The 26,758-nt window shown below is 51.7% G+C and overlaps 9 protein-coding genes across 9 annotated transcripts; 3 read left to right on the forward strand and 6 right to left on the reverse strand.

The window, feature by feature from the left end:
• Positions 1-140: 140 nt before the first annotated feature.
• SEPMUDRAFT_148505 (Pkinase-domain-containing protein) lies at positions 141-2,229 on the reverse strand. Its single transcript, XM_016904963.1, has 3 exons — positions 1,019-2,229; positions 510-958; positions 141-450 (listed from the first exon to the last, which is right to left on the reverse strand). Exons 1-3 carry the CDS (start codon positions 1,710-1,712, stop codon positions 409-411), a joined length of 1,185 nt encoding a protein of 394 aa, XP_016761244.1. The 5' UTR covers positions 1,713-2,229; the 3' UTR covers positions 141-408.
• A 426-nt stretch (positions 2,230-2,655) lies between these two features.
• SEPMUDRAFT_148507 (cytochrome P450) lies at positions 2,656-4,805 on the reverse strand. Its single transcript, XM_016904964.1, has one exon. It carries the CDS (start codon positions 4,530-4,532, stop codon positions 2,802-2,804), a length of 1,731 nt encoding a protein of 576 aa, XP_016761245.1. The 5' UTR covers positions 4,533-4,805; the 3' UTR covers positions 2,656-2,801.
• A 212-nt stretch (positions 4,806-5,017) lies between these two features.
• Positions 5,018-6,925, reverse strand: SEPMUDRAFT_148508 (nuclear distribution protein nudF). Its single transcript, XM_016904965.1, has 2 exons — positions 6,634-6,925; positions 5,018-6,569 (listed from the first exon to the last, which is right to left on the reverse strand). Exons 1-2 carry the CDS (start codon positions 6,669-6,671, stop codon positions 5,228-5,230), a joined length of 1,380 nt encoding a protein of 459 aa, XP_016761246.1. The 5' UTR covers positions 6,672-6,925; the 3' UTR covers positions 5,018-5,227.
• Positions 6,926-7,233: 308 nt separating this feature from the next.
• On the forward strand, positions 7,234-7,621 carry SEPMUDRAFT_140603 (PHF5-like protein; the record flags this gene model as incomplete). The annotated part of the gene is made up of 2 exons (XM_016902939.1): positions 7,234-7,250; positions 7,312-7,621. The coding sequence occupies 2 exons, from the start codon at positions 7,234-7,236 to the stop codon at positions 7,619-7,621; spliced, it is 327 nt and encodes a 108-aa protein (XP_016761247.1).
• Positions 7,622-8,023: 402 nt separating this feature from the next.
• Positions 8,024-8,665, reverse strand: SEPMUDRAFT_107183 (uncharacterized protein; the record flags this gene model as incomplete). Its single annotated transcript, XM_016900673.1, has 1 exon — positions 8,024-8,665. The coding sequence occupies one exon, from the start codon at positions 8,663-8,665 to the stop codon at positions 8,024-8,026; it is 642 nt and encodes a 213-aa protein (XP_016761248.1).
• Positions 8,666-9,537: 872 nt separating this feature from the next.
• On the reverse strand, positions 9,538-11,517 carry SEPMUDRAFT_148509 (Peptidase_M14-domain-containing protein). The gene is made up of 2 exons (XM_016904966.1): positions 9,971-11,517; positions 9,538-9,905 (listed from the first exon to the last, which is right to left on the reverse strand). Exons 1-2 carry the CDS (start codon positions 11,447-11,449, stop codon positions 9,579-9,581), a joined length of 1,806 nt encoding a protein of 601 aa, XP_016761249.1. The 5' UTR covers positions 11,450-11,517; the 3' UTR covers positions 9,538-9,578.
• A 1,673-nt stretch (positions 11,518-13,190) lies between these two features.
• On the forward strand, positions 13,191-18,461 carry SEPMUDRAFT_148510 (uncharacterized protein). The gene has a single exon (XM_016904967.1). It carries the CDS (start codon positions 13,401-13,403, stop codon positions 18,291-18,293), a length of 4,893 nt encoding a protein of 1,630 aa, XP_016761250.1. The 5' UTR covers positions 13,191-13,400; the 3' UTR covers positions 18,294-18,461.
• A 3,068-nt stretch (positions 18,462-21,529) lies between these two features.
• Positions 21,530-25,980, forward strand: SEPMUDRAFT_155524 (Na+/solute symporter; the record flags this gene model as incomplete). Its single annotated transcript, XM_016907625.1, has 3 exons — positions 21,530-21,667; positions 21,770-22,559; positions 22,672-25,980. The coding sequence occupies 3 exons, from the start codon at positions 21,530-21,532 to the stop codon at positions 23,901-23,903; spliced, it is 2,160 nt and encodes a 719-aa protein (XP_016761251.1). The 3' UTR covers positions 23,904-25,980.
• On the reverse strand, positions 23,474-26,057 carry SEPMUDRAFT_83670 (uncharacterized protein). The gene has a single exon (XM_016910338.1). It carries the CDS (start codon positions 26,019-26,021, stop codon positions 24,843-24,845), a length of 1,179 nt encoding a protein of 392 aa, XP_016761252.1. The 5' UTR covers positions 26,022-26,057; the 3' UTR covers positions 23,474-24,842.
• Positions 26,058-26,758: the final 701 nt, after the last annotated feature.

A 26,758-nucleotide genomic window follows, 5' to 3' on the forward strand; every position in this document is an offset into this window, starting at 1 on the left:
ACTTAGCGCCGTGGTCTGCGCCAAGAAGCGGTGATCTCGGGTTCTTCCTGCAACCAATAGGTGGGAGGTAGTTACCGAAAAAATATGTAGATCGATAAGAGGTACAGCGACTGGTCTGCTGCGCACAGTGCGCAGGTCGTGTTGGCATTGGCCAAATTACACGCCATATCTGGTCGCTCTCTGGAGCTGCAAGATGCCCGCCCGTATCATGCGCATGTCGCCATGTTATCCCAGAGTGGTCGTAACATCGTCATCATTCCTTCTTCTACACTACATGTAGGTATGCCTCCCGTGCAGTACGCCATGCGCCACGCTCTGGCTCTACTCTAAGGCCGATCTGTAAGTACAATGCAAATGTCGGTCGTGCGTCGTCGTGTCAATGAGTCATCGAGAAGAGGGATAGGCTAGCTAGAAGTCTGCGAACATCTTATCGTACTTCTCGTACATATCCTGTTCGCCTTTGGTATTAGAACAGGCCAAGAGCTGGCAGTCGTGCCTGCAGAACTCACCTTGGTATACGGCTGCTTCTCGGCAGGCTCGGGGTCATATTCGTCAAAGTTGCGCGTATCATCTGGCCCTTTCAGATGCGGTATGATGGGGCCTTTCATCCTTCGATGGTATAAGTCGTCCCAGTTGATATTGGAAAACCAAGGATGCTCCTTTACAGTAGCCGCGCCTCCAGCCATGTTCCCTAGTCTCTTCGTTACATCCACTGTGCAGAGGCCGGCAATGATGTCTCGAGCGTCTTTTCCCATGGCGCTCGGGTATCGTACTTTGCCCTCGACAATCTGCTCATATATCTTCATCGGGTTCTGGTCCCAGAAGGGCGGTTGTCCCACCAAGAACTCGTATATAAGAATGCCGAAAGCCCACCAGTCCACTGCGGTACCATGTCCAGTATTCCGGATCACTTCTGGAGCGAGATATTCGGGCGTGCCACATAAGGTATATGTCTCTCCTGTTTGTTGAGTGTCAGCTCCCGACGCATTGCCATGACTGGAGTGCTTGGGAGGCGTACGATCGTGTATCTTCTTGGCAAAACCAAAGTCTACGAGCTGTAAATGGCCATCGGCGTCAATCAGAATGTTTTCCGGCTTAAGGTCACGATATGCGACGCCTTCTCGCTCGTGTAAGAACTCGAGGATTAGTACAATCTCGGCAGCGTAAAATTGTGATGTAGTCTCGTTAAATCTCCGCGCTCGCCGTAGGTAGGAAAAGACTTCTCCACCGGGACAGTATTCTAGAACCATGTACAAGCATTCTGAGTCCTGGAAGCTTGCTACCATTGTGGTGATGAAGGGATGTCCAGCGACTCCTGCAAGCACATTACGCTCGTTGCGAACGTGCTCGACTTGCTTCAGTCGTATTACATCTGCTTTGCGTAGAATCTTAAGCGCAAAGACCTTGTTCCTGGAATCGTCCTTCCGGCCTGCCAGCTTGACCATCCACACTCGTGCAAAGGTGCCGGTACCGAGGGTCTTGACCAGGTCGAAGTCCTCTCGCCGCAAATGTTTGCTGGAGTGTCCTACGGGCTTGTTCTGGGGATCCACGACAATCTCATCGGGCTCCAAAGGTCGCTTGTCCGCCTCCCACTCTGCCAACTTGCGCTTCTCGTTTTCATGATCGGCGGCATTGTCTTTTGCCCCGGCTGCACTGCTCGTACTGTGTCTGTGGAACCTGGAAGTGATGTTGTGTACGACACCATTCGCCATGGTGGACGGGCGGTGGAACTGCTACCTGCAGCGCAGTGCAGTCTGGGCGGTTCGATGCAGGTCGACTGTGGGCGCAGCGCTCTGTCTTTACACGCAGCAACGCATGCTCCTTGGCGGTGTGTGTTTTTGAGGGTATTTCAACTCGCCGTCGGAACCAGGAAATCGGTAGAATTAGCTCGACCCCTTCGGCGCAACCAGTGGCAGTACAGGCGCGCGATCGAGCACTGTACGGTAGCTTTCAGCCGCGAGTACCGACGTTCTGGTCCGCTTCTCGTGGTCGAGTCAGGCACGCGAACACTGTTGGATAAATGCGGCCGAGGAGAACGGTAGTAGTAGTGGTTGTAGTAGGAGGTGGTAGTAGTGGTAGTAGCAGCAACAGTAGTTGTACCTTCGTAAGAGAGGTAGTAGCGCCGTGCGCGGGGTGAAAAGTACGCTGCCCGCTCGGACGACTCACTAGTATGGAGGTAAGGTCAGGTAAGAGGTAGGGTTGAAATAGCAAGATGGTGGTCTGGTGGTCACTTTTGCGCCAGAAAAAAACAAACAAAGCCACCAGGCCAACAGTACATGTAGTGATGGAGATAGTAGCTCACTGAGTGTGTAGGTACATGTACAGAGACTGCAGTGCCCTCCTCCCCGGAGCTCTTCATCAGGTCGAGACGCTCGCTTCGATCTGACTGACGTCATGCCGCGGCATCGATTCGCGTCTCGGGTCTGGACCCTGTGGAACTGAGTCTCGGACGCTAGCTGCTGCCGGACTCCGGCTGTTGCCCCGTGAGCCGTGCGTGGAGCCATTCACCACAAGTACATGTATACCTACTGCCTTAGAAGGTACTATGTTGTACTTCAAACTCCCTCCACACGAATGACTGAAAAGCCGACACTTGAAGGTAGGACTCTGAAACCGACTACATGACTGCTCTCCAAGAGATGTACCACGCTGGATCCTACCGCAATCGATAATGAACAAGACAAGCCAGAAAGCTACCTCCGAGGAGGTAGCATAGGTACTGGCTCATTCAATTCACAAGACCCGTCTTACTACATCTTCCCCCCACTGACGCGTTGTGATATCGTCAAAGCATCAAATAATCAAGCCTTCATGTTCTCTACCACCTTCAACCTCAAAAACCTTCTCAGCTCTCCATCAGCATACTTGCCTCCAATTCCCTTGTGTCCACCTTTGCCTACGCCCAAAGGTTCAGCCATATACCCTCCGTTGGGCACCATGCCCTCGTCATCCACGATAGTAGTCTGAAATTTGCCCCAGACTCCCACGATTGTGGCTTTCATATCTAACATGGCGAGGTTACTGCCTACGCACATCCTTCCACCGGAGCCGAACGCCCAGAAGTATCGGCTCATTTCGCGGAGTTGGTCTGCTGTGCGAGGAGTGTACACTGTATCTGTCATCGTGTCAACCGGGGCTGTGAGAGAGGGCGAAGAGGAGGCATTTAGCCAACGATCAGGCAGCCAACTATCTGGGTCAGGGAAGACATTGGGGTTACGATGGAGGGCATAAGCCTGTGACTGGACGCGAGTATTGGGAGGCAGATTCGCGTATACGGCACCGGCTTCGGGGTCTCCAAGCGTAGTGAGAGTATGCGAGGGGGTGATTCGGGGTTGTTGACCTGGGATGGCAGCGTGTAATCTCAATGACTCCATGAGGATTGCATGTAGGATTGGTAAAGCGTCGATGGCTTTTGCATCGAGGGAATCTTCTTCTTTCAAGGTTGAGATTTCCTTTCGTAGCATGTCCTGCCAGTGCTGGTTGGAAGTTTTGCTGAGTTGCCATGCTAGCCAAGTGAGCGTGATACTTGACGTGTCGAAGCCAGCGAGTGTGTGATCGAGTAGTTCGGACGCGATTTCAATTTTCAAGTTTCCTTCCGCTCCAATGCCTGACTTCTTCTGTTCTTTCTGCAAGCCCCCTTCCAGTTGTCTGTACACCGTCGGCACATCCCTCTCATTTACCTCCCCGCCGCCATCGATCTTCTGTGCCGTCTGCTTCGCTTTCTCACACATCCCCATCAACCAGCTCTCAATGTCCTGGTTGGCTCCATCGACCCAGGTGGGAACAACTAACCACTTCAACCCCAACTTGGCCAAAAACCTCGTGAATCCAGGACATTCCTGTGGCCAGAATGTATACTTCTGCCTCGCTTTGAAGTCATGAAAAAGTCTGATCCCACCATCCTTATCGCTAACCAAGAAGTCCGACCCGTTTTCCAGGCCAAAGATATAGGCACTGACAAAGTCCATCGTCACAGCGCAAAAGATATCATAGAACTCAATTCCACCACCTCCATTCGTCGCTTCTTTCTCAACTTCTGCCAATATTCTGGGCCTCAACCTTTCCTTGATAATCACCTCCGTCTGTTCATCCAAAGCCTTCGAACTTTGAAGCGTACTCTTAGCATAGATATTGCTCAAAATCCTCTTTCGTTTCGAATGTCCCTCTTTATCCTCCATGGCAAACATTGGTTGGACATCGTAATTTGAAAAGACATTGGAATACCATGTGCCTTTTTCGAAGCCTCCGGAATAGATTGTTCGAAGACCGCCTGAAACGCAGTTGACCGAGAGCTCGTTGGGTGCTATTCTCAGAATTGGGGCGTTGAACTTCTTGTGGAGGCATGCGAGGACGGGCGTGTCTTGTTGGAGGAGCCGGTGGTAGAGGACCCAAAGTGGGGAGATGGATGAAGACCAGTGTGCGGAAGGGACCTTGGAGAGCGGAGAGATGAATGCGGGATGCAGGATAAACTTGTACACGATCGTAAGAAAAAGGGCGCATGCTGCTGCTGTTGGGAGAAGTGGAAGAGACATGATGGCCGTTTTCTCTTTCTTGCCTCACTGTTGCTGGTGGCGGTTTTGGTGCTTGGATTGATGCTGTAAATGTTGACTGTCGTCAAAAAAGGTCCTTAGGTACCAGGTACCTAAGGTACCTATGTAAGAGGTAGGTACAGGTAGGCTCAGATTATAGCCTGAAGTAAGGCAGTACAGGCCAACATCCCGTCCCTTGCAATCTGTGGCGTCCTGGGCTTCAGTCCGGTGCGTAACGTATGTGTCCACTAATGTTGCCTCGAGGCGATGAACACCACCTGCAAGAAGTGCTTCGAATGTCACCTCTTATTGCAGCTTCGCGGCTGATATCGAACTTACCAGTAGGTGACGTTTAAGTAAGGTAAGGTAGATAAGATAGGCCAATCGCTGTCCCGTCATTGGCAGCTGTAGGCTACGTGTACCGAGAACTCGGAGAGCGGAATGGCGGGGTTGTTGTACACAGCAGAAGAATGACTGCTGGTTAAGAGGTTATAGTAGACGTTTCATTCGTACATGGCAGAGTATGCCATGGGTATCAAGTCTTGTGGTAGCGACTAGGTTAGATATAGCTGTTTGCTGGTTTTGCCTCAGTCGGCGTGCAGCTTCTGCGACGACTTGCTTGCCCTTCGACCGCAGGAAATGGCTGCACGTGTCGATCGGTCCTCACATGTTGGTGTCCTTCACTCTTCAACTTACACCTAGGCAGACCAGACCCTCACATTGAGGTCTACGCTTCCACTTGCGATCAAACACCTAATCTGCTCCTCTTCCATGGCCTTCTTCGCCGCAGCCCCATTCGTCAACCCATTCGTCTCAGATGACTCCTTGTACACACTCGGAGCCCATCTCAGACAACTGACGAAGTGATCAGCAGCTTCGATAGTTCTCACGCACTTTCCTTCCTGTGCCAAGTCCCAACATCTAATCGTCTTGTCATCTGAACACGATAACAGATACTTGCCTCCAGGATGGAAGACCAGAGATCGTATCCAGTTGTCATGCCCACTCAGTGTCTTCATGACGATTCCATTCGCGGAATGGATCTTTATAAGCTTATCGCGACCACCTGTCGCCAGATATTCGGCACTCGAACTTGCTGCTGGTGGCTTTTTCAACCCAGCCAAAGAGGCGAGGTGCTGATATGCTGAAGGTGGAGCAAAGGCGCAGCATTCGACCACATGTTCGTGAGCGAGAAAGGTCTGCTTCAGGGCATTTGAATCAGGTTGCGACAAATCCCACATCCTGCTCGTCTGGTCCGAACTTGTGCTCAGGAGCCACCTTCCATCAAAGGTGGGGGCGAGAGAGCGCACCCAGTCGCCATGCCCGCGCAATGTCCGTAGACAATATCCCGTTGTGACGTCCCATATCCGTATCGTTTTGTCTCGACTCGCGGATGCTAGAAGATTGCCAGAAAGAGGCGCTCCTGCTGCGCCCGAGGGAATGAAGCGTACTGAACTCACGCTGTGGTCATGCCCAGGGAGCGTGCGCACATTCTTGTAATCTTCGGCAGGATCCCATAATTTAATGGTCAAGTCTGAAGAACAGGACGCGAGAAGCGTGTTCCCTCGCGGACCACCAAAGTCCACATCCAGCACTGCCTTTGTGTGCGATTTCAACGTTCTTTCCAATTCGCCTAGCTCGTAGTCCCATATCTTGATAGTACAGTCTTCGCTGCCACTTGCTAGACTGGAGAACAGCGGATGGAATGCAACGCATGTGATGGGATTGCGGTGACTCTGCAGAGTGTGCCGTGCTGGTGCTCGTGGCAGCCACGTCTGAGGGTCGTGGTTCTTCCGCGCGGCCAGACTTGAAGGCGTAGCATTGTCCAGCTCATGCTGCAGCACCTTCACTCGATCCTCCAGATCCATGATCTTCTTCTGCATGCGCACGAGAGATGTCCATTTCTTTTCGATCAGCCCTTCGTACTTTTTGGCCGTTTCGGCGGAGAATTCAGATTCGGGCACATTGAGGGCCTCGCGCACCGCCAGGGCAGCCTCCGGGTGTTCGGTGACATTTAAGTAGGCGACAATGCTCTTGTGTCTGTCAGCGCCGGGTCATCAGCCAAAGCAGCGCAACAACAAGAATTGAGAAAAGCGGCGCATACAATTCTTCGGCCTGTTTGGTAGTTAATAGCTTGCTCATGATGTCTGTCGCCCTCACGCCGCCGCCGCCATCCACCAATTTCGCAGTGGAGGCAGCTCTATTCCCGTTCCAGATGAAGTCTGTTCACCGGTTGCCTGCCACTGTTGTCGCGGTCGGAGGCAGTCACTAGATTCTGTGCAGGCGCCGTCGTGCTCGGTGCGACTGGATAGTGCTTGCAGGTGCTGGAGTAGATATGGTGAAACGTGTATCGAGGTGATAGCAAGCACGGTAGGTGGCTTCTTCGTTTCTTCGACCGTGCGTGCGTGTTTCATCAAACTCACATGCTCGTGCTCACCTCACAACACTTACCCACGGGCGTTGCCGTGGAGGCATGGATGCGCAACAGTACGGTCGGCGGGAGTGGCTAACTGCTATCCGTCGCCCGACGTACTACCTCAGGTACCTAGGAGGTACCTACCTACCTAACTGATTGTTGGCCATCACCACCACCTTCTCTCCCCTTCCTTCTACACACGCTGTATCTCGCCCTCGACTTCGACATCGAATCCTGTCCGCCCACGATACTCCCTCAGAACAGCAACCCTAGTCTACACCCGCCGCCATGTCTCGTCACCACCCGTAAGTAGCGCACAACTCATATCTCACGACTGGCCCGCGGTCTGCGCTGACATTTCCCCAGCGATCTCGTCATGTGCCGCAAGACCGCAGGCATCTCCATCGGCCGACTCTGCGACAAATGCGACGGCAAATGCCCCGTCTGCGACTCTTACGTGCGACCGACGACCCTGGTGCGAATCTGCGATGAGTGCGCCTTTGGGAACTACCAGAACAAGTGTGTCGTGTGCGGTGGCGAGGGCATCTCGGACGCATTCTACTGCTTCGAATGTACGCGTCTGGAGAAGGACAGAGACGGGTGTCCCAAGATCATCAACCTGGGCAGTTCGAGGACGGATCTGTTCTACCAGAAGAAAAACTTCCGAAATCATTGAAGAGGAAAGCAGCGGCTTTTGCCCATGCACAATCGATGGGCTATGATCTCAGGCACACTGCACTATACCACTGCGGAGAGCGCGAAGGGCTGGTGGCCTCTCGCTCCGGACGACCAGGGCAGCCCACATTTAGCCTGCAAGCTAGCTTCAAAACGGTTGGCACTCAGGATAGCACCATGTGCGCTTCGATCAAGCCACCAGCATGCGCGTTCAGGTCTGGATCAGAACTTGGGCGCTTGGCTGTCCAATCCCAGGGTTGAGGACATACCGGAGCAATGCAGATGGGAGGCAGCATAGTTATGGTATGGTTTCAATCCAATTTCAAATCTCAAAACACGTACTTATGTTTCGACAGCCTGCTCATGTGCACCGCTTTATACGCTGACCCTTTGAGCTTTAAGCTCACACCTTTTTCCTGAAGACAAACACGATATCTGCAATGTATCGCTCGACTCGATTGATAAGGTGCGTGTCGCCCGCGTGTGGTTGCGTTCCTGTTGCATCTGTCGCTTCGTCAGAAAGGTCGGGCATGTACTCTTGTTTAACGCACTTACTTGAAGCGTGCGCCCTCAGCATCCACGCAAGGTCTTCTCGGAACAACGTATGTGGCAGCTCAATCTTCTGCAGACCTAACACATCTGCTGTGGTCTCGCACCACTTGATCCAACTCGAGCTTTCGCACGCTGGTGCGTGGATGTGAAAGATTTGCATTGTAGTCCCACTGCCCAAGCTCAGCAGCATTGCCTCCTGTGGCTGGGGTGTATCTGGATGGTCTCGCGTGGCAAACAGGACTTGCGTGTCATGCCGTATGGACTTGTCCATATCCTGTCTCGCATCGCATTCCGCATCGCCAAAGTCTGGTATGATCTCCGACAGTGCCTTGTGCACGCATGACACTTGCGGAGGTCGAATCTTGTAGGCCACGAATTGGGGGCATTGTGCGGTTGTCGACGGCGTGAGCTTATAAGTGTCGGTCGAGCATGAAGACGAAGAGCTCAGTGGCGGCGAAGGCGTTGTTCGTGACGACAAGGTAGGAAAGAACATGTTTGGCTGCTGGCATGTGATTCTTGACAAACCTCGAAGCATGGAAAAAGGACTGAGAAGCTTAGACTTTTTCCTTTTTTTATTTTCTTTTTTGGCTTGGTTACACAGGTATAGATGATCTTCAATATCTGTTGGGAATCACAACAGCAGCAGTTACGAGGCTGGGAGGAGGTACATGTGTAGGTTAAATACGATGGTTTCTGACCTTGTGTCATATTAGATATGTAGGTCGGGTTCCATGAAGAAGGATGGATACTTTGAGTCGAAACGGTTGAAGCTTCCATGGACAAGCACAACTGCAGAACTGCACAGGCCATTGACTCTCTCTCCGAGAAATTTTTGAATATTCAATAGGCGCCCTGTAAACACGGGACGCAGATCGAGAGACGACAAATCTACATACACATCTCCCGAAAAAGAACAGAAAAAAGAAAAAGAAAAATGCATGTCATCTCGACTCCTCTCTCTCTCTCTCTCTCTTCCCGAGAGAGGGGGAAATCTCGTTGCACCCAGACCCAAGACCCAAGACCCATACCCAGACTCCCAATAGAGCATTCCAACCTAAGACATATGAAACGGTCGAATTTGCCTTTTGACATTTTTCTTTAAAAAACAACAAACGTGAGCTTTTTTTCCCTAGTTCATTGCCTTTTCATTGCCTTTCCATTGCCTTTTCTGGCCTATCTGAGGTGAGTTTTTCTACTATGTAATTTCCATCACTCTTACCTGATCTTTAAAAAGACCTCTTCAACTCAATTTTCAAGGTTCGATTTGCAGATTTTGGGGGGGATGATGGAGATAAGATTATTTTGAGAGACGGGAGAGAGAGACAGAAGGCGAAAAGAAAAGAAAAAGAAAAAAGGATCAAAGGTGTGAAATGACGCTAGGTACATCACAGGTACCTGTACTTATGCTATCTTCTTCTTGGCCGCTTGAGATCAGGCTTGGCTTGCTCGACTTCCAGGTCTTCGACAATTACCCACGGATCTGCTTCTTCTCCATCTTCGTCTTCTTGTTCGTCCTCTTCTTGTTCTTCGTCTTCCTTCTCTTCGTCTTCTTTCTGTGGGTGTGACATGGCTCCATTACGCAGTTTCTCGGGCTTGGTGTCAACTTCAGAATCCTCTGCATTTAACTTTGCTGCCGGCTTCTCACCACCCGACATATTATAAAGATCATTCAGGAAGGATGTGAAATATAGCACTGCATTCAAAATCTCTTTACCGGTGGGGACGATATGTTCCTGTTTGCGGATCGTCAGCTACCACGCGTCTCATGTCGTTGAATGGACGCAGAAGCTCAGCTTACCTTGGGCAACAAGAACCCATACGTGCCACGATCACGCAGTTTGAGTTGGTATGCATACCGTACGCCCACGGTACGATAGAAAAAGTCCAACGCGGAGCCTCCATTGGGCTCAATACTCGGTCGAAGATGGACCTTTTTATTGCCAGACGTGTACACGGAATTGCCCTCGCATGCAGACATGACTTCGTAGTTGCGACCATGCGTGGTACGAATGGACTTGGAGAGACCCATGGCGAGCTCTTCGAGATTTTCCAAGCCAGGTGGCGCATCATCGCATGAATAGCTGTAGGGATACAGCACCTCTTGCGAATACGAGTGCAAGTCTAGAAAGCCGACAAAGTCCACGTTGTTGTTTTGCGTCTCATTCTTGGCCCAGTCAGCCAGCCGCTTGGCCTCGACAGCCTGGAAGGGCGCTTCGCCCGTGTAAGACTCGCTGCATGGATTGTCCGTGGCAGACCACTCGAAGCCGAATGAACGGTCCAGGTCCATGCCTTGACAGAATCGGATTCCCGTTTTCTGTCGATTCTTGCGCCACAGACGATCCGTCTCCCAGGTGTACACATAGCCATCCGGGTTCAAGATGGGTACAAAGACAAAGTCGAAACTTTCGAGCATTTCGGTGATGCTGTGATCCTTACCATAGCCCGTGATCAACGAGTATGCAATGTAGTTGACCGTCGTGGTGCTGATCCATTCTCGCGCGTGCAAGCTGCCCACAATCAGGATGGTCTTTCGCTGGGGTGGATTGGGATCGTCGTCCATGGAAGGATGTACGCCCACTCTCAGCGCGGGAATGTTGCGACCCTCGTACGACAAGCCAATGCTGAGGAGTCGGACGTGGGTGGTGAAGAGCGATGCCATCAAACGCAGCCATGGATCAATGACGTTCAAGGGCTGGTAGTCTGCGAAGAAGAGGTTGGCCTCGGGCTCGCTCGTCTGCGCCAAGTCTGCATTGAAAGGCCGCCGGGTCGGTGAAGCATGCGCAGCCGTGGTATCATGATGAGCGGACTTTTGATAGTTGGCGATGATGGCGTCTGATAGCTCCTTCTCTCGCAATAATGGCTTGTGCGCGTGCTGTAGCGAGGCCGGCAGCAGTCCCAGCAGGAGAGGGACGCTGTCCTTGGACAAGCGAATATCCACCCAGTCATGCGCAAACTCCCAGACATCCAGCATCAAGGTATCTGCCGCTTCGGCCAAGCTTGCCGACTCTTGCGCAGTGCTGAGGTTGAAGCGCAAGACCAAGTCCCCGCCATATGTCGCGAGAGTGCGCGCGGGCACGTGGCGATCGAAGGCCGTGTCTTTGGCGAGTGTGATGTGCTCGTGCCTGCGCTGCTCGAAGCCCAAGACAGATTGGAGGAAGTGGTGCTTGATGGTGGCCCATCGCGACTGTCGCGGCGGTTCGAGTGCATGATGTCGTGTGGGCGGAGCTGCAAGCGCCAGAGCACACAGCGCGAGGATGGCGGTGCTGTGGTACTTCATCGTGGCGGCGGCGCGAACATTGCCTCGTTGGTCGGATTACATGTAAATATGGTTAGGTAGTATGGCGGTATACACCAGGATTTGAAGAAGAAAAAGAAGTAGTAGAAGAAGAAGAAGAAGAACAGGAAGGATCAGAAGAAACACGAGTATGGAGAGAGAGAGGTATGAACAATGTCGAATGGAGTTGCCTGCTACATTAGGTAGGTACCTATCCTATGGTATCTCGCAGCAGGTCGTCACGAGCTTGCCATATTAGTTCTAGTTACCTAAAGAGCCATTGGAGCCATTTGTACAGAGTACAGCACATACTCCATTTGTATTGTGGGTAGTACATGTAATAGTACATGAAATAATAGGTAACTGTAGTTACCTACATGAATGAGTACAGTACATGTACTCAGGTAACCGTTGAGCTGGCCTCTTGTACCAGTGTACTAGGTAACCTCCTACCTCCTATCTCCTGGCCTGTGTCCTACCACTCTGCCCGTCACCGTCACCGTCTCTGCCTCTGCCTCTGCCTCTGCCTCCCTGTCCCGCCATGCCGTCGATGCAGAGATGGCTGCTGCACAATCTACAATAGGTGCTTGGTACTACTACCTCCGATAGTACTAGGAGGTACTACTAGATAGCACCACTACTGCACTTCATCGTAGACGTACCCGAGGACTGGCGCATCTGCCGGCCGAGGACGGAGAGGCTTGTCCAGTCATCGAATGGATGCCACTGGACACTCCCATTGCACTAGTTGCCGCGTGTTCGGTAGGTGGTGGTAGGCCGGTAGCTAGCCGTATGCTTGGGAGTGTCCCGCCTCTTGGCTGGTTGAGGAGTAGTTCAGGAGCCGGATCTGCTGGTCTCGTGCTGCTTGCTGCTTGTAAGTTGTGCCTTGTGAAGATTAGAAATTTAGGAATATCGGAAAAGCAGGGCAGGACAGGGCAGGGCAGGGCAGAGCAGGGCAGGACAGGACCAGAGACAGGGGAGACTCCACAAGCACATTTGGGGCATGCTACCTGCTAGGTAATATACTCATCAGTCATCACCGACACCAGCTACATGTACATGTGCTGTACGAAGTATCATGTAGGTGGTACTGTCTGTCCTTCGTTTACGCCTCGTCATTCAGCCACAACGCATCCTTCTCATCGTCGTCGTCGTCGTCTCACCCGGCATCCGCACATAAGCCAACCCCGCCGTCCCGACCGCCCGACGTGACGCAGCGCCATGTGGATATGTATGGCGATCTCAGGCCGTGCTGTGGTCAAAACAACTTGTAGCTTATTATGGATGCGCGCCAGCCAAAAAAAACCAGTAGCCAGGGGCAGAAAGATAGGGTGTACGTAAGTAAAGGTCACACTGTGGTGATGCTACAGGCTTTTGCGTAGAATTGACCTAGCCTCCCTTTACTTATCACCACTGCCCCGTGCGTAAGAAACCTCCTTTGCTCTGCCGAGAATCCTGCTTGTTGTTGGACAGTGAATGGTCCTGGTGCATGACCTGTAGGTATACACTTTTGTTGTTGCTTCTGTTGTTGTTGTTGTCGTTGTCGTTGTTCTTTTACAGTATTCTTGTTCTTGTCGTTGTGATTGCGCCTCACTCTAAACACACTGACCCTGTCGTCGATCCATTCCTCTCACCCACGCTTCCAGCCCTCCAGCTCGGAAGCCTCCCCAGCCGCACGAGCACAGTACACATACATAACACAATCTCAACGGCTGCCGTTCGAGTTCTACCTGAGAACGACCTACTTCGCCGTTAGAACTACTGTCGTTCGATCTGAACCGAACCACGCGCTCGGTGTACACACACACACACACACATCATACACGCGCTCATACACCACCCTTGGGTACCTTACTTCTTGGCTCGACAATCACCCATCATCCCATCACCCCTTCGCTTCGACTGCTTGCGATAGCCCCAATGCCCACGCCTTACGCAGCAAGGCGTTCCGGTAATGCCGCTTCTGCGACGCAAGAGTATACTGCTCTGGGACAGCAAGAAACTGCATCGTCAGCAGCATGAGCAGCAGCAGCAGCAGCAACAGGAGCAGCCGCATCAGCATCATCAGCATGAGCATGAGCATGTGCATGATCCTGGTGTGGAGGACTCGCCCTGCGGCAGCAGCCTGACTACTACTCCCAGTTTAGACCATCCTGCCCGGCCACCCAGCTCCTCAACATCCGCATCCTCGTCGCTCCACCCTAGCGCCGCCGCGAGCGCTGCCCTCCTACAACACCATCCGACTCTGAGCTCCCTCCCTCGCCCCGTCAGTGTCGCCGGCGAATGGCCCGTCGGCACTTCACGACTGTCACACGAACTCCACCCAGATGACATCGCCGAAACCAGCGCCGATGATCACCATGAGAATCCTGGGCAGTCGCGCTCGCGCTTCAGCCTGATGAAGTTACGCAACCACTCCGAACCGCATCTGTGGTCGCGCGCAAAATTGGAGGCCGAAAGAGAAAGAGAAAGAGCGGGAGAAGCACTTCCTCCCATTCCTGCCGTCACGGCCGAGGGCGTGCTTCCCATGATCGTCAAAACCGCGCCGACCATGGGCGCTGCCGAGCCGGATGTGCAGCAGCAGGGCCGTGAGAGGCAGCTCCGGCCGTCGGTATTCAGGAAACCAACGACAAGATCACGGGCATCGGAACAGGACCGCAGACCCTCTACAGACATGGCGCGATCGGCGAAAAAGGGCTCCTCGTTGCGATGGCGCCGGGGAAAGACGAGTGGCCTGGAGGATCTGCACAGGCTCTCGACAATGCACCTCCACGACCAGCACAGCGCACCTCCCTCATACGGCGAGCACTCCAGTTCGGCCCTTGCCGTGCCAGTCTCCCAAGCATCCGATCCTCGAATCTCGGAATCCTCCCGATCCGATGGCAGTTCTGGGGACGGGCAGATCTATGGCAGTACAACGACAACAACGCATACCGTCCAGACGCATACGACCTTCTTCAAATTGCCACGCCGGAATAAGAATCGCAACTCGCTGTTCCCGCTTCCTATCAAGCTGCCTCCTCCCGATGCGTCCCCACACGATACGAACGAGCCCACCACGCCGCGCGCTTCCACGCACTCTCTCACTCCAGAAGCCGTGGCAACTCCTTCGACAGAGGTGACTGCTGTACGGGGAGCCCATGCAGAAACGGAAGCCTTCAGTCAAGGCTCGCCCAAGAAGCTCTCTTTTGCAGATCCTGACATGAGTCTGTTCCGGCGAAGCTCTTCTCGATCAGAAGCGTCCAATACATCATCGCCACTACAACCGCCGATACGATTTGGTATGCGAGATAGATCCTCCACTCAGAGCTCGTCTGGGGCGCGCAGTGGTGGTGATGCAGACACGCCGCCACCACTCTCGGCTAGTGGCAGAAACTCTACTTCCACTGCAGGACGGTCCAGCTTTGGTGGTCTATTGAACCTGTCACGATTCCGGCAGAGTTCCGAACCGCACTCGCCGCGACATGGCTCGCCTGGCACCAGAAGCAAGTCAAACTCCTTTGCGATGAGTCGGGAAGCACTGGTGATACCGGAGCGGGAAGACGGCGATACGCCTGGAAAGTATCTGGAGCGTCTACAGTCTGCTGTGCCAAGGAGCGTGATTGCTGGGATATTGTCAAAATCGTCGGATTCATTTGCGCAGGCGGTGCTTCGCAGTTACACGAGAAGATTCCCATTCTTCACAGAGCCGATCGATATGTCGCTTCGGAAGTTCCTACTGGAAGCTGAATTGCCCAAAGAAACGCAGCAGGTGGACCGCGTGATACAAGCCTTTGCGGACCGATACCACGAGTGCAATCCTGGAATTTATTCCTCTGCAGATGTCGCGTACATTATCGCCTTTTCGATCATGATGTTGCACACGGATGCCTTCAATCGCAATAACAAGAGGAAAATGCAGAAACAAGATTACATCAAGAACACCTCCGGACAAGGCATCTCTGACGAGGTATTGGCCTGCTTTTATGACAATATCTGCTACACGCCATTCATTCATTACGACGAGGATGTGGATATCAATGGTGAGCGGGTACTTCACTTCACCCAATCGAGCAAGTCTGGTGGGAGGTTAAAGAGTGCAATACCCGGAGCTGCGGACATCACGAGGAAGCCTTCAGGGCCTGTTGATCCATACAATCTCATTGTGGAGCAGAAGCTGGATACACTCCGTCCCTCCATCAAGGACAGTATAATGATGGACGATCCGTACGACTATCGTGGAAGTCACGGCGACCTTGACCCGCAGTATCTGCAGCGGGCTTTCACGCATACAGGAATCATTCAAATCATCTCGGCAAGATCGCGTCCGGCAGCATACGAGAGCCAGGTAGTGAATGGGCAACCCAACTTGACCGAAACACAGCAGGGCATTGTCGATCTCAAAATTACCAAAGTCGGGTTACTGTGGCGGAAATCTGCCAAGAAGAAGAAGACGAGAAGTCCATGGCAGGAATGGGGCGCGATTCTTACGGGTTCGCAGTTGTACCTATTCAAAAACTCGCACTGGGCAAAGGGACTGATGCACCAGTTTGTCACCCATCAGAAGCCTGGCCAATCGAGAACCCCTGTGGTGTTTAAGCCTCCGTTGCAAGACTTCAAGCCGGATGCGCTGATCAAGACCGACAATGCCGTGGCGCTTGTGGATGCCACGTACACGCGGCATAAAAATGCTTTTACCTTTATTAGCAATTCCGGGCAGGAGGAAGTCTTATTGGCCGACAACGAGAGTGAACTGCATGATTGGTTGGGCTTGATCAACTATGCTGCTGCATTTCGCGCGGCCGGCGTGCGCATTCGTGGCATGACGGGGAGTAATGACGAAAGTACGTCTGCGCCGTCCCTGACGAGAATACAGTCATCCAGTTCGTCGAAATCGTTTCACACGCAGAACGGCGAAGTCACGGTGTCGCGCAGAGGTCTCGGTGCACAGCTTCAGCGGCAGGTCATGGCTGCACGGCGGCAGATTATGATTCGGAAAATTGCTGAGATTGAGGGCGAGATCGAGAATGCTTACAGGCAACTGGACGGCATGCTGCGCAATGCGCGACATCTTCTCATACTCGCGCCGATAGCACCGCGCACACGAGATGAAGTCGTTCTTGCGGCGGGTCGAGCTGACGCCACGATCAAATGGCTGCGTCGCGACATGTGGCGCCTAAAGTGTCACCGCGACATCCTTGCAATGGATGTCAGGATCGATGGCATGACTGCGAGTGAGCTCGAAAGGCTCATGCCTCATCACCAGCCGGCCGAGCTCGAGTCGGCGCGAAAAGACAGGCCAAAGTTACTTACGAGGTTCGGTTCCCACAAAATCGCCAAGAGTCCGCCGCAAAGTCCATCAGCCTTGAACTTCAACAGACCTCCGACGAGGGAGTCGATCGACGAGGGTTCCGGAGAAACGTCGACGACACAACCCAAGCCTGCGCGTGCACAGAAAGAGGAAAGTAGCTGGCGGCTCCCGCCTCTGAGCCTTAATGCACCTCCAGAGGAACAGCAGAACCGACGATCCGTCAGCAGTACGCTTCTCTCCGCTTCGCCGCCAGCAAGTCGGACTAGCCTCCAGCACTCGCACTCTGCGAATAGCATCCAGGCCGTGCGCACTCACTCATTCGAACCTTCAGAGAATGGTAATTCTGGCAAGCTCTCACAGACTGCCAGTGTGGATGAGCAAGAACTCCAGCGACTCGCACGAGCGAACACGAATATCGATTCTGCTATTGGGCAAGACCGCAGCGCTAGTGGCGATGCTGCAGCACTAAGCACGTCGCCAGAGAGCAACAAGCACAAAGGTGTGCGTAGGAGTCTGCACAAGACTTTGCGCGAGCACCATCATGGCAGTCACACGCATCGACATCGTCGCAACAAGGATAGCGAAAGCACTGTGCGTTCGGGCGTCGCCGAAGCGATGGAGCCCGAAGTGACGACCCCTGGTTTAACTCGCGAAAAACCTCGGTTTATCCTTCATGGAAAACAGGCATCTGTCGTGCAATTCGGTGGTGACTGGGAGCGCATGAAACTTCGGAGAGAACAGTACGAAGCTGGGCGTGCCTCCAGTGAATATCAATCGCAGCTCGACGCTGCATATCAACGTAGACGGTCCGAGGCTCAAGAGCGACTCCGCGCTGGTATGACGAGTCCAGTAGTGCAAGAGCTCAGAAACAGTTGCACCACAGACGATGACGATGACTCAGCCAGTATACTGTCAGCCGAATCCCGCAGCTTTAGGTCAGATGCGGAAGCTGCTGCAGCGTTTGCTGCTGTTGGTCATTCGGGAAAGTCATTGGACTCTGATGAAGAAGAATCAGAATTCCCTGGCTTCGACCTTTCGGACTGGGATCCAGATACTGGGCGGAGGACCACCATCCTCGGACCATTCCCTGTACAGCCATTGCAACAGCAGCAGACTCCGACCAAACGCAGACGTTTCAGCAGTCTTCAAAAAGGACGGGATGGTAATATTGAAGACGTCGAGGAATACGAATCTTCGCATCACAATAATCCAGAGAACAAGGGCATTTCAACATCAGCATCTGCCCACTCGACGAGTCCTACAGGCAGTCGAGTGGTAACTCCACCGGATATCCCAAGGAACAGGGAAAATAGGCGTACGGTAATTGGTCCTCCCACTTTTCCACCATATCAGGCATTAGCGACGGCGCATCAGGGATCCTATTCGACTAGGGCTACGACTACTGAAGAGGAGGCAGAATCCAGTAGTGCGAGGGGTTCATTCGTAGAAGGCGAACATGGATTTGTAAGAGCTATTGGGGACGATGAGTTGCGGAGTATGAGTTCAAGTCTGAACTCGAGTCCAGAGAAGAAGCAGAAGAAGCAGAGCTCGATCTAAGTCGGTGGATCGGGATGAAAACAAAAAAGTCTACCATGGACATGGTTTTTTGTGTGTGAGAGTATAGTTTTTATGTGTGTAAGACTTTTTGTAGTTCAAAAGGGCAGGACTGGAATGATACCCGAGATGGAAAGCCATGCGTTTCGAATGGAATTGAATTGAATTGAATCTGACCCTGTCCCTTCCCCTATTCGTACACTCTTTTTGCCCTTTTGACATGTCGCCGCGGCCTTTTCCTCGCTGAAACTTGCAGCTGCTGATCTCTCAACCGGATGACCATTGACCTTGTGGCCTTCCACATAGTATCCTGTTTTCTTTTCTTTTTCCCTTCTTAACCTGCTACATGTATTCATTCACCAATGCTCTGTCTTTTCTGCTTCCTTCGTCTGCTTCTCGCAGTTGTGAATATAGACTTGATTGCTGAACTGAATGAGCGAGTGGCGCAGTAGTGTATATGTACATAGCTGACATATATATATAGGTAGGTTTGATCGGATTTCTTTTTGGTAATGGTCTGCAGGAAGTCAATTCAGTTCTGCAAAACCATCATTCATCGAAAACGAACGAAGGAAAAGAGAAAGAACAAGAAGGAAGGGAAAGAAGAGAAAGAGTACTACTCACTCCTTTTCTCTCTCTTCTCTACCTCTTTACTCAAGAGAACACTTCACCTCACCTCAAAAACCCAACCCACGACCCAACCCAACCAACAACCCACCAATCAATCCCAAAATGTCCACAACCGCAACCCCCTCCACCCAACCTCTCATCTGGTCTTCCTCCCTCCTCCCATTCCTCCCCCTCTTTATCCTCTCCTCCCTCTTCTTCATCACACGACTCATCACCATCATCACCTATCGCACCACCATCCAAAAACAACAAAAACAACAACACCAACGAATCTGGGAAGAAATCTTCCTCTCACCAGCATGGATACTTTTACTTTTACAAACAATTCTCCAATGCATGAATTTGACTAGTCACAACAACAACAACAACAAGGAAAAAGCTGGTGTAAAGAGATATTTACTCGAAGTAGGATTTATCACGGGAAATGTATTAATGAAACTTTTCTTTTGTGCTTTATTTTTGAGGATTTTTCGTTCTAGTGCTAGTAGCAGTCGCGAGAGGAGGATGAGGACGATCATAAAGGTAGTGACAATAGTGACGATTTTGGCGGGGTTGGGGCTTATTTTTGGGGTGGTGTGGCAATGTCTTCCTATTCAAGCGGTGTGGAAGGTAGATGGGGGGAGGAGGATTGAAGGGACAAGATGTTTGAATCCAAAGGTGTTTTTTTATTCGTTTGGTGTGTTTGATATTTTGATGGATTTGATTGTAAGTTGGATTTGATCACTATCCCTCCCTCTTCTCCCCCGATGCCTGATAACTGGTATTTTATTTTATGTTGCGAGCTGACTATCGTTTGTCTCTTTTTTAGATCTATGTCCTTCCAATCACTCTTCTCAACAGTCTCCCCATCACCCGCACCAACAGCCTCGGCCTGATTTCGATTTTCATTCTCGGCGCATTCGTCATTTCCGCTTCCATCACCCGCATGGCATACTTGAAAGTCTCCTACACAGAGGAACGCTTTCTCATTTGGACGAGCATCGAAGCCAATTTCTCCATGATTCTCTGCTGTCTCCCCGCACTCGGAAATCTCAGTAATCAGATCTGGAATCGACTAACAACTCTCATCCGGGGAAGTAAGAGAGGAGGAGCGAAAACTGTTGGCGGGGCTGCTGCTAGAGGTCCTCCAAGTATACACGATTGGTATGATGTTTCTGGTCAGAATTTTGGAAAATATCCTCCGGCGGGCGTGATGGGGATGATGACGAATATTCATCATTCGCCGAATGCTTCGCCGCTGGGCTCGGAGTATGATTTGAGGATTTTGCCGTCGTTGTCGTTGTCGTTGTCGAAGGAGAAGAATACAGAGAAATGGGAGAAATGGATGAATAAAATCCAGAGTGTGAATCCTTTTATTAGCTCTTCATCATCATCATCAGCAGCAGCAGCAGCAACAACACCAAATAATATCGAAATTGGTAATCTCAACCACCCGCAATCTGCTACAAACATCACAGATTTGCGATATCAGAATCAGGAGAATGTTCCTGCGCGAGAACAGATGGCGTGGATGAAGAGAAATCTAGAAGAACGATCTGCTCGGGCTTTGGGCATTCGAGATGCTGCTGCTGCAAATGGACGGCCGAAATGGACAGCCGATACAAGTGATGTTGGTGAATTTTTGCGTGAGGGGCCTCAAGTTCCTACTGGAAAGGGGGAGAGGGAGAGTTGTTATGTGGGGAAGGGAAAGGAGAGAGCGGAGGGACACGGACCCCTGTAAGTGATGTGCAAGTACAAAATTACCTGATCTTTCTACCTTCTTCTTCTTCTCTTACTACCAACTTCTTTCTACATATCTTTTCAACAAAAAAAACCCCCAATATCATCTCCATCTCTGCCTCCTCGCTCTAACCAGTCTCTCACCTACTAAAAAAAGAAAGAAAACCCTCTCTAGTATCCCCAGATAAATCACAACATCCCCCCTCCCTTCAAAGTACCACCACCTCCTCCAGGTAGCTGAAGCTCTCTCTCTCTCTCTCGCCTATCAAACCTCCCCCGTCCCCCGGCAAAAGTAAAAAACAGGTACATATCTATCTTTCAAATCACTACAACTCAACTTCCCCAGTCTTCTTATCTTTGAAAGAACTACCTATCCTCTCAGAACTCTCTCTCTCTCCTGATGATGATTCTGATAAGGTGTATCATTTGTACGTCCAATGGGCGTTATCGTATTCCCTGGTTGGGTTACATATCATCTCCCCCACTCCACCCCTACTGTCTGTTTTCACTTTGTACCCAGAGAAGTACCTTTTCTTGCGCGACGGTAGATACTGGAGGTTGTTGGACGGCGGGCGTTATCAGTTCAGTTGGTTGATAGAGAGAGGAAGGGAGAGGGAGAGAGGGAGAGAGTGAGGGAGTTCTCCTGGGTTAGGTAGGTGAGATTGGTATTTGTGATTATTATTCTCTTTTATCTTTATCATCATCTTCATCGATATCAGTTTTACTATCGACATCGACATCGACATCGACATCTCCTCCCATCGGGTTTGACCTGGTCGCATGATAGTCGCATGTTTCCTCTGAATCGCTGATATCTTTTCCATCATCATCATCATCTTCTTCTTCTTCTCTATCGTACGTGAACCTCAGTCAGTCAGTCAGCCAAAAACATGGCCGAACAAGAACAACAAGAACTCCACCATGGCCTTCGAGTTTTGCCTCCAGCAGCTGGATATGGAATTGTCATTGGCATAGGAAGTTTTTTCGCCATTGTCATGTTGTGTATTACATGGATGCAAAATCGTTATGTACGTTTATTCTATCCTATCCTATTTATCTATCTATCGAAGAAGAGAAGTAAGTGAATGAATGAATACCTAACTCCCCCCTCCAATTCTCTCTTAAAACAGACCCGATTCTCCACCCACCAATCCGAAGAATTCAACACCGCCTCCCGCAGCATCAAACCCGGCCTAATCGCCTCCGGAATAGTGTCCTCCTGGACCTGGTCCGCCACCCTCCTCACAAGCAGTACATTCGCCTACAGCTACGGCATTTCCGGTCCGATGTGGTACGGTTGCGCCGGAACCTTCATGATTCTCGCTTTTGCTCTAATTTCCATAAAAATCAAATCCAACTTCCCCGGCGCGCACACTTTCCCAGAAATTGTACTCGCGAAACATGGATACGTGGCGCATGGGATATATTTATTTTTTGGCATCGCGACGAATATGTTGGTGGGTGCGTGTTTGGTGTTGGGGGGAAGTCAGGTGGTGGCTGCCATGACGGACATGTCGGTGTATGCGGCGTGTTTTTTGATTCCCGTGGTGGTGGCGGCATATGTGATTGTGGGGGGGTTGAGATCGACGTTTATTGCGGATTATATTCATACGGTGGTGTTGTTTGTGGTGATTTTTGTGTTTGGGTTTTTAATGTATGCGACGAGTGAAGAGGTGGGCTCGCCGAGTCGGTATTATGATTTGTTGGTGGAGGCGGCAGAGACGATGCCTATCCAGTCGAATGCGGGAGGAGGGTCGTATTTGACGTTTCGGTCGGTGGATGGGTTGGTTTTCGCCATGTGTTTGTTTGCGAGTGGATTTACGACCGTTTGGCTCGATCAGGCGTATTGGCAACGCGCCATTGCTTCGAGACCGGAGACGAGTGTGCAAGCGTATATCCTGGGAGGTATGGCTTGGTATGGTATGTCTCTGTCTCAACTGATCAGCAGCTCCTCCTCCTCCTCTCCCTGAAAGGCTCACATACCGACCGTGCTCGTCACGCGATACACTAACCATTCATCTCTCACACCCAGGCATTCCATTCGGTTTCGCAACAGCAATGGGCTTAGGATGTGCAGCTCTCACCAGCAATCCAAACTTCCCAACCTATCCCCACCCCCTTTCCGCCGAGCAAAACGCAGCAGGTCTCTCCGCGCCAGCAACAGCAATCGCGCTTCTCGGAAAAGGGGGAGCAGTTCTCATGCTCATCTTGCTCTTCATGGCCGTGACGTCCAGCACGTCTGCAGAGTTGATTGCCGTCTCATCACTGCTCACCTTTGACGTGTACAAGACATATATCTCTCCCAACGCACCATCGAGGAAGCTGGTTCAAGTCTCGCATTACGGTATCGTCATCTATGCGCTCGCTCTGGCAGCCTTTTGTTCGGTTCTCAACAAAGTCGGTCTCAACTTGACCTGGCTCTTGACAGTCCTCGCAACCATTGTCGGTGGAGGAGCCTGGCCCGTGGGTTTAGTCCTGCTCTGGTCCAAAATGTCAACGGCTGCAGTCATCCACGCACCCTGGATCGGACTGGTCTCTGGTCTGTTAGCATGGTTCATCACAACGTGGAAGCGAACGGGCGAGATCACCATTGCAAGTACAGGAGAGCCCCGGAATGGCTTGGCGGGAAATCTGTGCTCGTGCTGGGTGCCTTTGCTTGCAGCTGTAGCTCTGTCGTATGCCTTCCCTTCCAAGTACACTACCACAGACGCAAGGCAAATCGAGAGAGCGAATAGGATCAGAGGCATTGCATCTCTGCAGGGTGTGAGCCCTCCTCAGGAACACTCTCCAACTACTTCTACTACTGTTCATGTTGACCCGGAGAAGAAGAACGTGGTACATCAACAACAACATGATGAAAGTGATACTCGAAACACATCCCAGTCTGGCGCAGTCGTCCTTACTGGAAATGAGCTCGTGGACTTTCTCGAAAACACAAACATAGAGCCAATGGACTCGGAAGCTGTCAGGAGAGGAACCATTATTGCATGGACTGCAAATGTCGTCTTTGACCTCTTCGCATACATTCTGGTGCCATTTACTCTGTTCGGTACTGGCTATGTCTTTAGCCGAACCTTCTTTACGGGATGGGTGGTGGTATCCTTCATATGGGTATGGGTGAGCATGGTGATTTGCGTCATTTACCCAGTCGTAGAGAGCAGAAGTGCGCTCAAGGAGCTGTCCTCTGGTGTGTGGGGCGACATCAAGTCCTTGCTGGGAGGGAAGAAGGCTAGAGCTGCTAGTGATGAGATGACTGGCTCATGAGGACCGCTTCGATGCAGCGCAGCGTTCAGAATATGACTAGTGTTGACAACTGTTGTCGGTGTACGCGACCAGTGGTGAGTCAGAATGTGCTTACAGAGACGCAGACCTGTGGCTGGTCTTCACTCTTTGATAAATCAATAGAAGGAATTGGTCATGCAACAGGTACTTTCAGGTTCCCATCGCTTGGTCAACAGGGCACAGCTGCGTCTATTAATTCCTTGCTGACAACCGCATCCTAGCTACGATAGACCTCCACACCAAATGATGGCCAATATAGGTATGCCGTACCCCGAAGGATGCAGCCACTTTCTCACGCTGGGGCGGAGATCCGATATATTGAACTTGGTGTAACGAGACGTCATCGAATTGACAGCCATGATTAACAATTATCGCGTACCCCTGATCTCGCGCGTCTGGGACGATTTCGTACATGCAGATAGAAGAAAAGAACAGGATCCTTCCTTCCATGCACCGTGTGCTCATGCAAGGAATATCGAGCAGCATGACAGGCTGTTATCGTCGCTCGCTATGCAGAAGAGAGTCTTCCTTCTCATCCGAGCCGAACCGGCATGTCGGTGACTACATGTATTGGACCTATGGCCCAGCGACACGTTTTGAGCAGAAGGCGAGGAGCGAGCGCGTACAGAATATGTTGGCGAGAATCGGTCCAAGGCGACCATGTGCTTGGATGAAGTCATGATCTCAACTCGCCAGATCCCTGTTGCATGTCTGTTTCCAATATCCGATTAGTGGGCGATTTGATAGGCAGCTTAGAAATTATCAGCGTACCCGATACGCCCCACTGCATTGCAACAATATCTTCTTCCGACGGCAGCTTCGCTAGAGACGGGCTCTTCGTAGTGGGTGTTGAGAGAGAGAGAGAGTGTGTGTGTGTGGTGATCCCAGACGGCAGAATGGAACTGCCAACACAAAAGTTCCTCATCTAAATTCGCCGGGACTGACATCCAGATGCTTTTGCGCGTACGCCAGCACATCACTCCTCATATCCAGCTTCGTGAATCCGGGAACTTCCAGTCCTTGAATCTCGCCCTGGATGGCTGTAGAGACCATGAAGCTCTCCTCAAAGGCCTGGATTTTCATCTTCACGTCCAAAACTTCTTGCCCATTCATATGCACCTCCACGTCGTCGACCTCTTCACCCCACTGACCATGCGTATTGCATCGAGCCACCGTAGCAGGCTTCGGTGACCGAACATTGAGAAACTCGAGCTGCTTCAGCCACGGTGCAAGAAGAGCTTCGCCAGCGAGCTTGATGTAGGCCTCTTTGTAGCAGAAAAAGGTGTAGAATCTTCTCAGCTTCGCATCGACCAGTAAATCGGAATTGAACGTCACATCTCGTCCCGAGGGAGTGGTCAAGGTGATTTGCTTATTCCGCCGGAGTTCTCGATCGTACCTCCCAATCTCTGAAGCGGTCAAATGCGTGCCATCGAGTAGAGTGATGTAGTCGACATCAAACTTCATGGTCCAGCGCTCTTCATCGGAGAAGACAAAGTCGTAGATGTCGACCCAGCCATCGAGACCCTCTTGATCGATGGTCCGGTAATCATCTCGTTCGTTCACACAGACAATGTCTACGCCCACCATGACATTCGGCTCCAGTTGGGAGTGGGATGACATGAAGCCCTCTATACTTCCACTCGGAGTGTACCTGTGCCTCTTCTTCCCGTTCCAGCCGATCAAGGTGACGAGGCCCGCTTGATGCGAGACATTGAAGTCGATGCCTTCAATCGGGCGGCCTACAGCGTCCACGGCGCAGGGCTTGCCGTGCTTGGGATCGGTCTTGCGCGCCAGGCGGACCGCACTCCACGGAATGTCCAAGGCTTGACTGATGAACAGCCTCTTCAGCAGGGCCGAGCCCAGCGACATTTTCGCATCTTGTATAAACATCTTCCCACTGATGGTCTTTTGCTCGGACATGGAGATCAAGCTCATGGCCTCAGCGGCACCCGGGGCCGACCAGATGTTCTGGCCGGGCCATAGCGATCGCGTGTCGAGGAACCAACATGTGATTTCGCCCTTGGATCCGGCAGCGGAGTCGAGGTGGGCAGAATGGGCGGAGTGGGCGGCGGAGGAGAAGGTGTTGGCGATGCCGTTCATGAGTGACGAAAGGTCGGGGAAGTTGGTGGTCAAGGCATGAGGAAGATGTTGCGACAGCGACAGTGAGGGACCACGCTTGCGGGAAGATATCAGGCCCGTCGCCATAGTTTAGGTCTAACCCAGTAGAGTAAGGTATAGACAGCGGTAGGCCTGGCCAGGTGAGGGAGGGAGGGCCCGGAGGGAGGGAGGACGGGAGTAGTAGTAATAAGTGAAAACTGGCCGATGCTAATAAGTTATCATGTACATGTAGGCTAGAACTACCACCACTATGTACACCCTGACGAGAGAACGGGGCGAGGACATGTATATGAATGTAGGAGGTAATATGGGCGTGTCGACACACATCTAAACTTAGCCGAAGCATGATGCACCATCCTCACACAGATTCATAGAATAGACTTGCACCGCCGCATCGTGGAGTCCCGAAAGCCAGATCCGGAAGTACTGTATTGTAGAAGTGCTTGTGATAGGCAGAAGGGGGGGGGGGGAGTCAGGTACCTGAGTACAGTGAGTTACACTCAGTTACAGTGATAGTCGGCCCTGTCCTCTTCCGCTGCGCTGCCTCTTCATTATTATATTGCCATCCATTTTATGCCATCGTCTACTGCAGACTGCTGTAGTGAAACCCCAAAAAGTGATGACTGATTACATATGATTTTACTGTACCTTTTGCATTAATAAGGTACTATGTACTTCTTGGCAGAGTTGAAGTTGAGCTGGATGAGTAAGCCATAATG

The sequence above is a fragment of the Sphaerulina musiva genome (genome assembly GCF_000320565.1).
Source record: "Sphaerulina musiva SO2202 unplaced genomic scaffold SEPMUscaffold_4, whole genome shotgun sequence".
NCBI classification, from domain to species: Eukaryota; Fungi; Ascomycota; class Dothideomycetes; order Mycosphaerellales; family Mycosphaerellaceae; genus Sphaerulina; species Sphaerulina musiva.

Excerpts from the sequence above, each read along its gene's own strand:
- SEPMUDRAFT_148510 (XM_016904967.1), top strand. The coding sequence starts at position 13,401 with ATGCCGCTTCTGCGACGCAAGAGTATACTGCTCTGGGACAGCAAGAAA.
- SEPMUDRAFT_148505 (XM_016904963.1), bottom strand. The coding sequence starts at position 1,712 with ATGGCGAATGGTGTCGTACACAACATCACTTCCAGGTTCCACAGACAC. Across the intron at positions 959-1,018 it reads TGCCAAGAAGATACACGATC|GAGAGACATATACCTTATGT; the intron begins GTACGCCTCCCA and ends CTCAACAAACAG. Across the intron at positions 451-509 it reads AGAAGCAGCCGTATACCAAG|GATATGTACGAGAAGTACGA; the intron begins GTGAGTTCTGCA and ends AAAGGCGAACAG.
- SEPMUDRAFT_148507 (XM_016904964.1), bottom strand. The coding sequence starts at position 4,532 with ATGTCTCTTCCACTTCTCCCAACAGCAGCAGCATGCGCCCTTTTTCTT.
- SEPMUDRAFT_148509 (XM_016904966.1), bottom strand. The coding sequence starts at position 11,449 with ATGAAGTACCACAGCACCGCCATCCTCGCGCTGTGTGCTCTGGCGCTT. Across the intron at positions 9,906-9,970 it reads ATGGGTTCTTGTTGCCCAAG|GAACATATCGTCCCCACCGG; the intron begins GTAAGCTGAGCT and ends ATCCGCAAACAG.
- SEPMUDRAFT_83670 (XM_016910338.1), bottom strand. The coding sequence starts at position 26,021 with ATGAACGGCATCGCCAACACCTTCTCCTCCGCCGCCCACTCCGCCCAT.
- SEPMUDRAFT_148508 (XM_016904965.1), bottom strand. The coding sequence starts at position 6,671 with ATGAGCAAGCTATTAACTACCAAACAGGCCGAAGAATT. Across the intron at positions 6,570-6,633 it reads ACCAAACAGGCCGAAGAATT|ACACAAGAGCATTGTCGCCT; the intron begins GTATGCGCCGCT and ends CGGCGCTGACAG.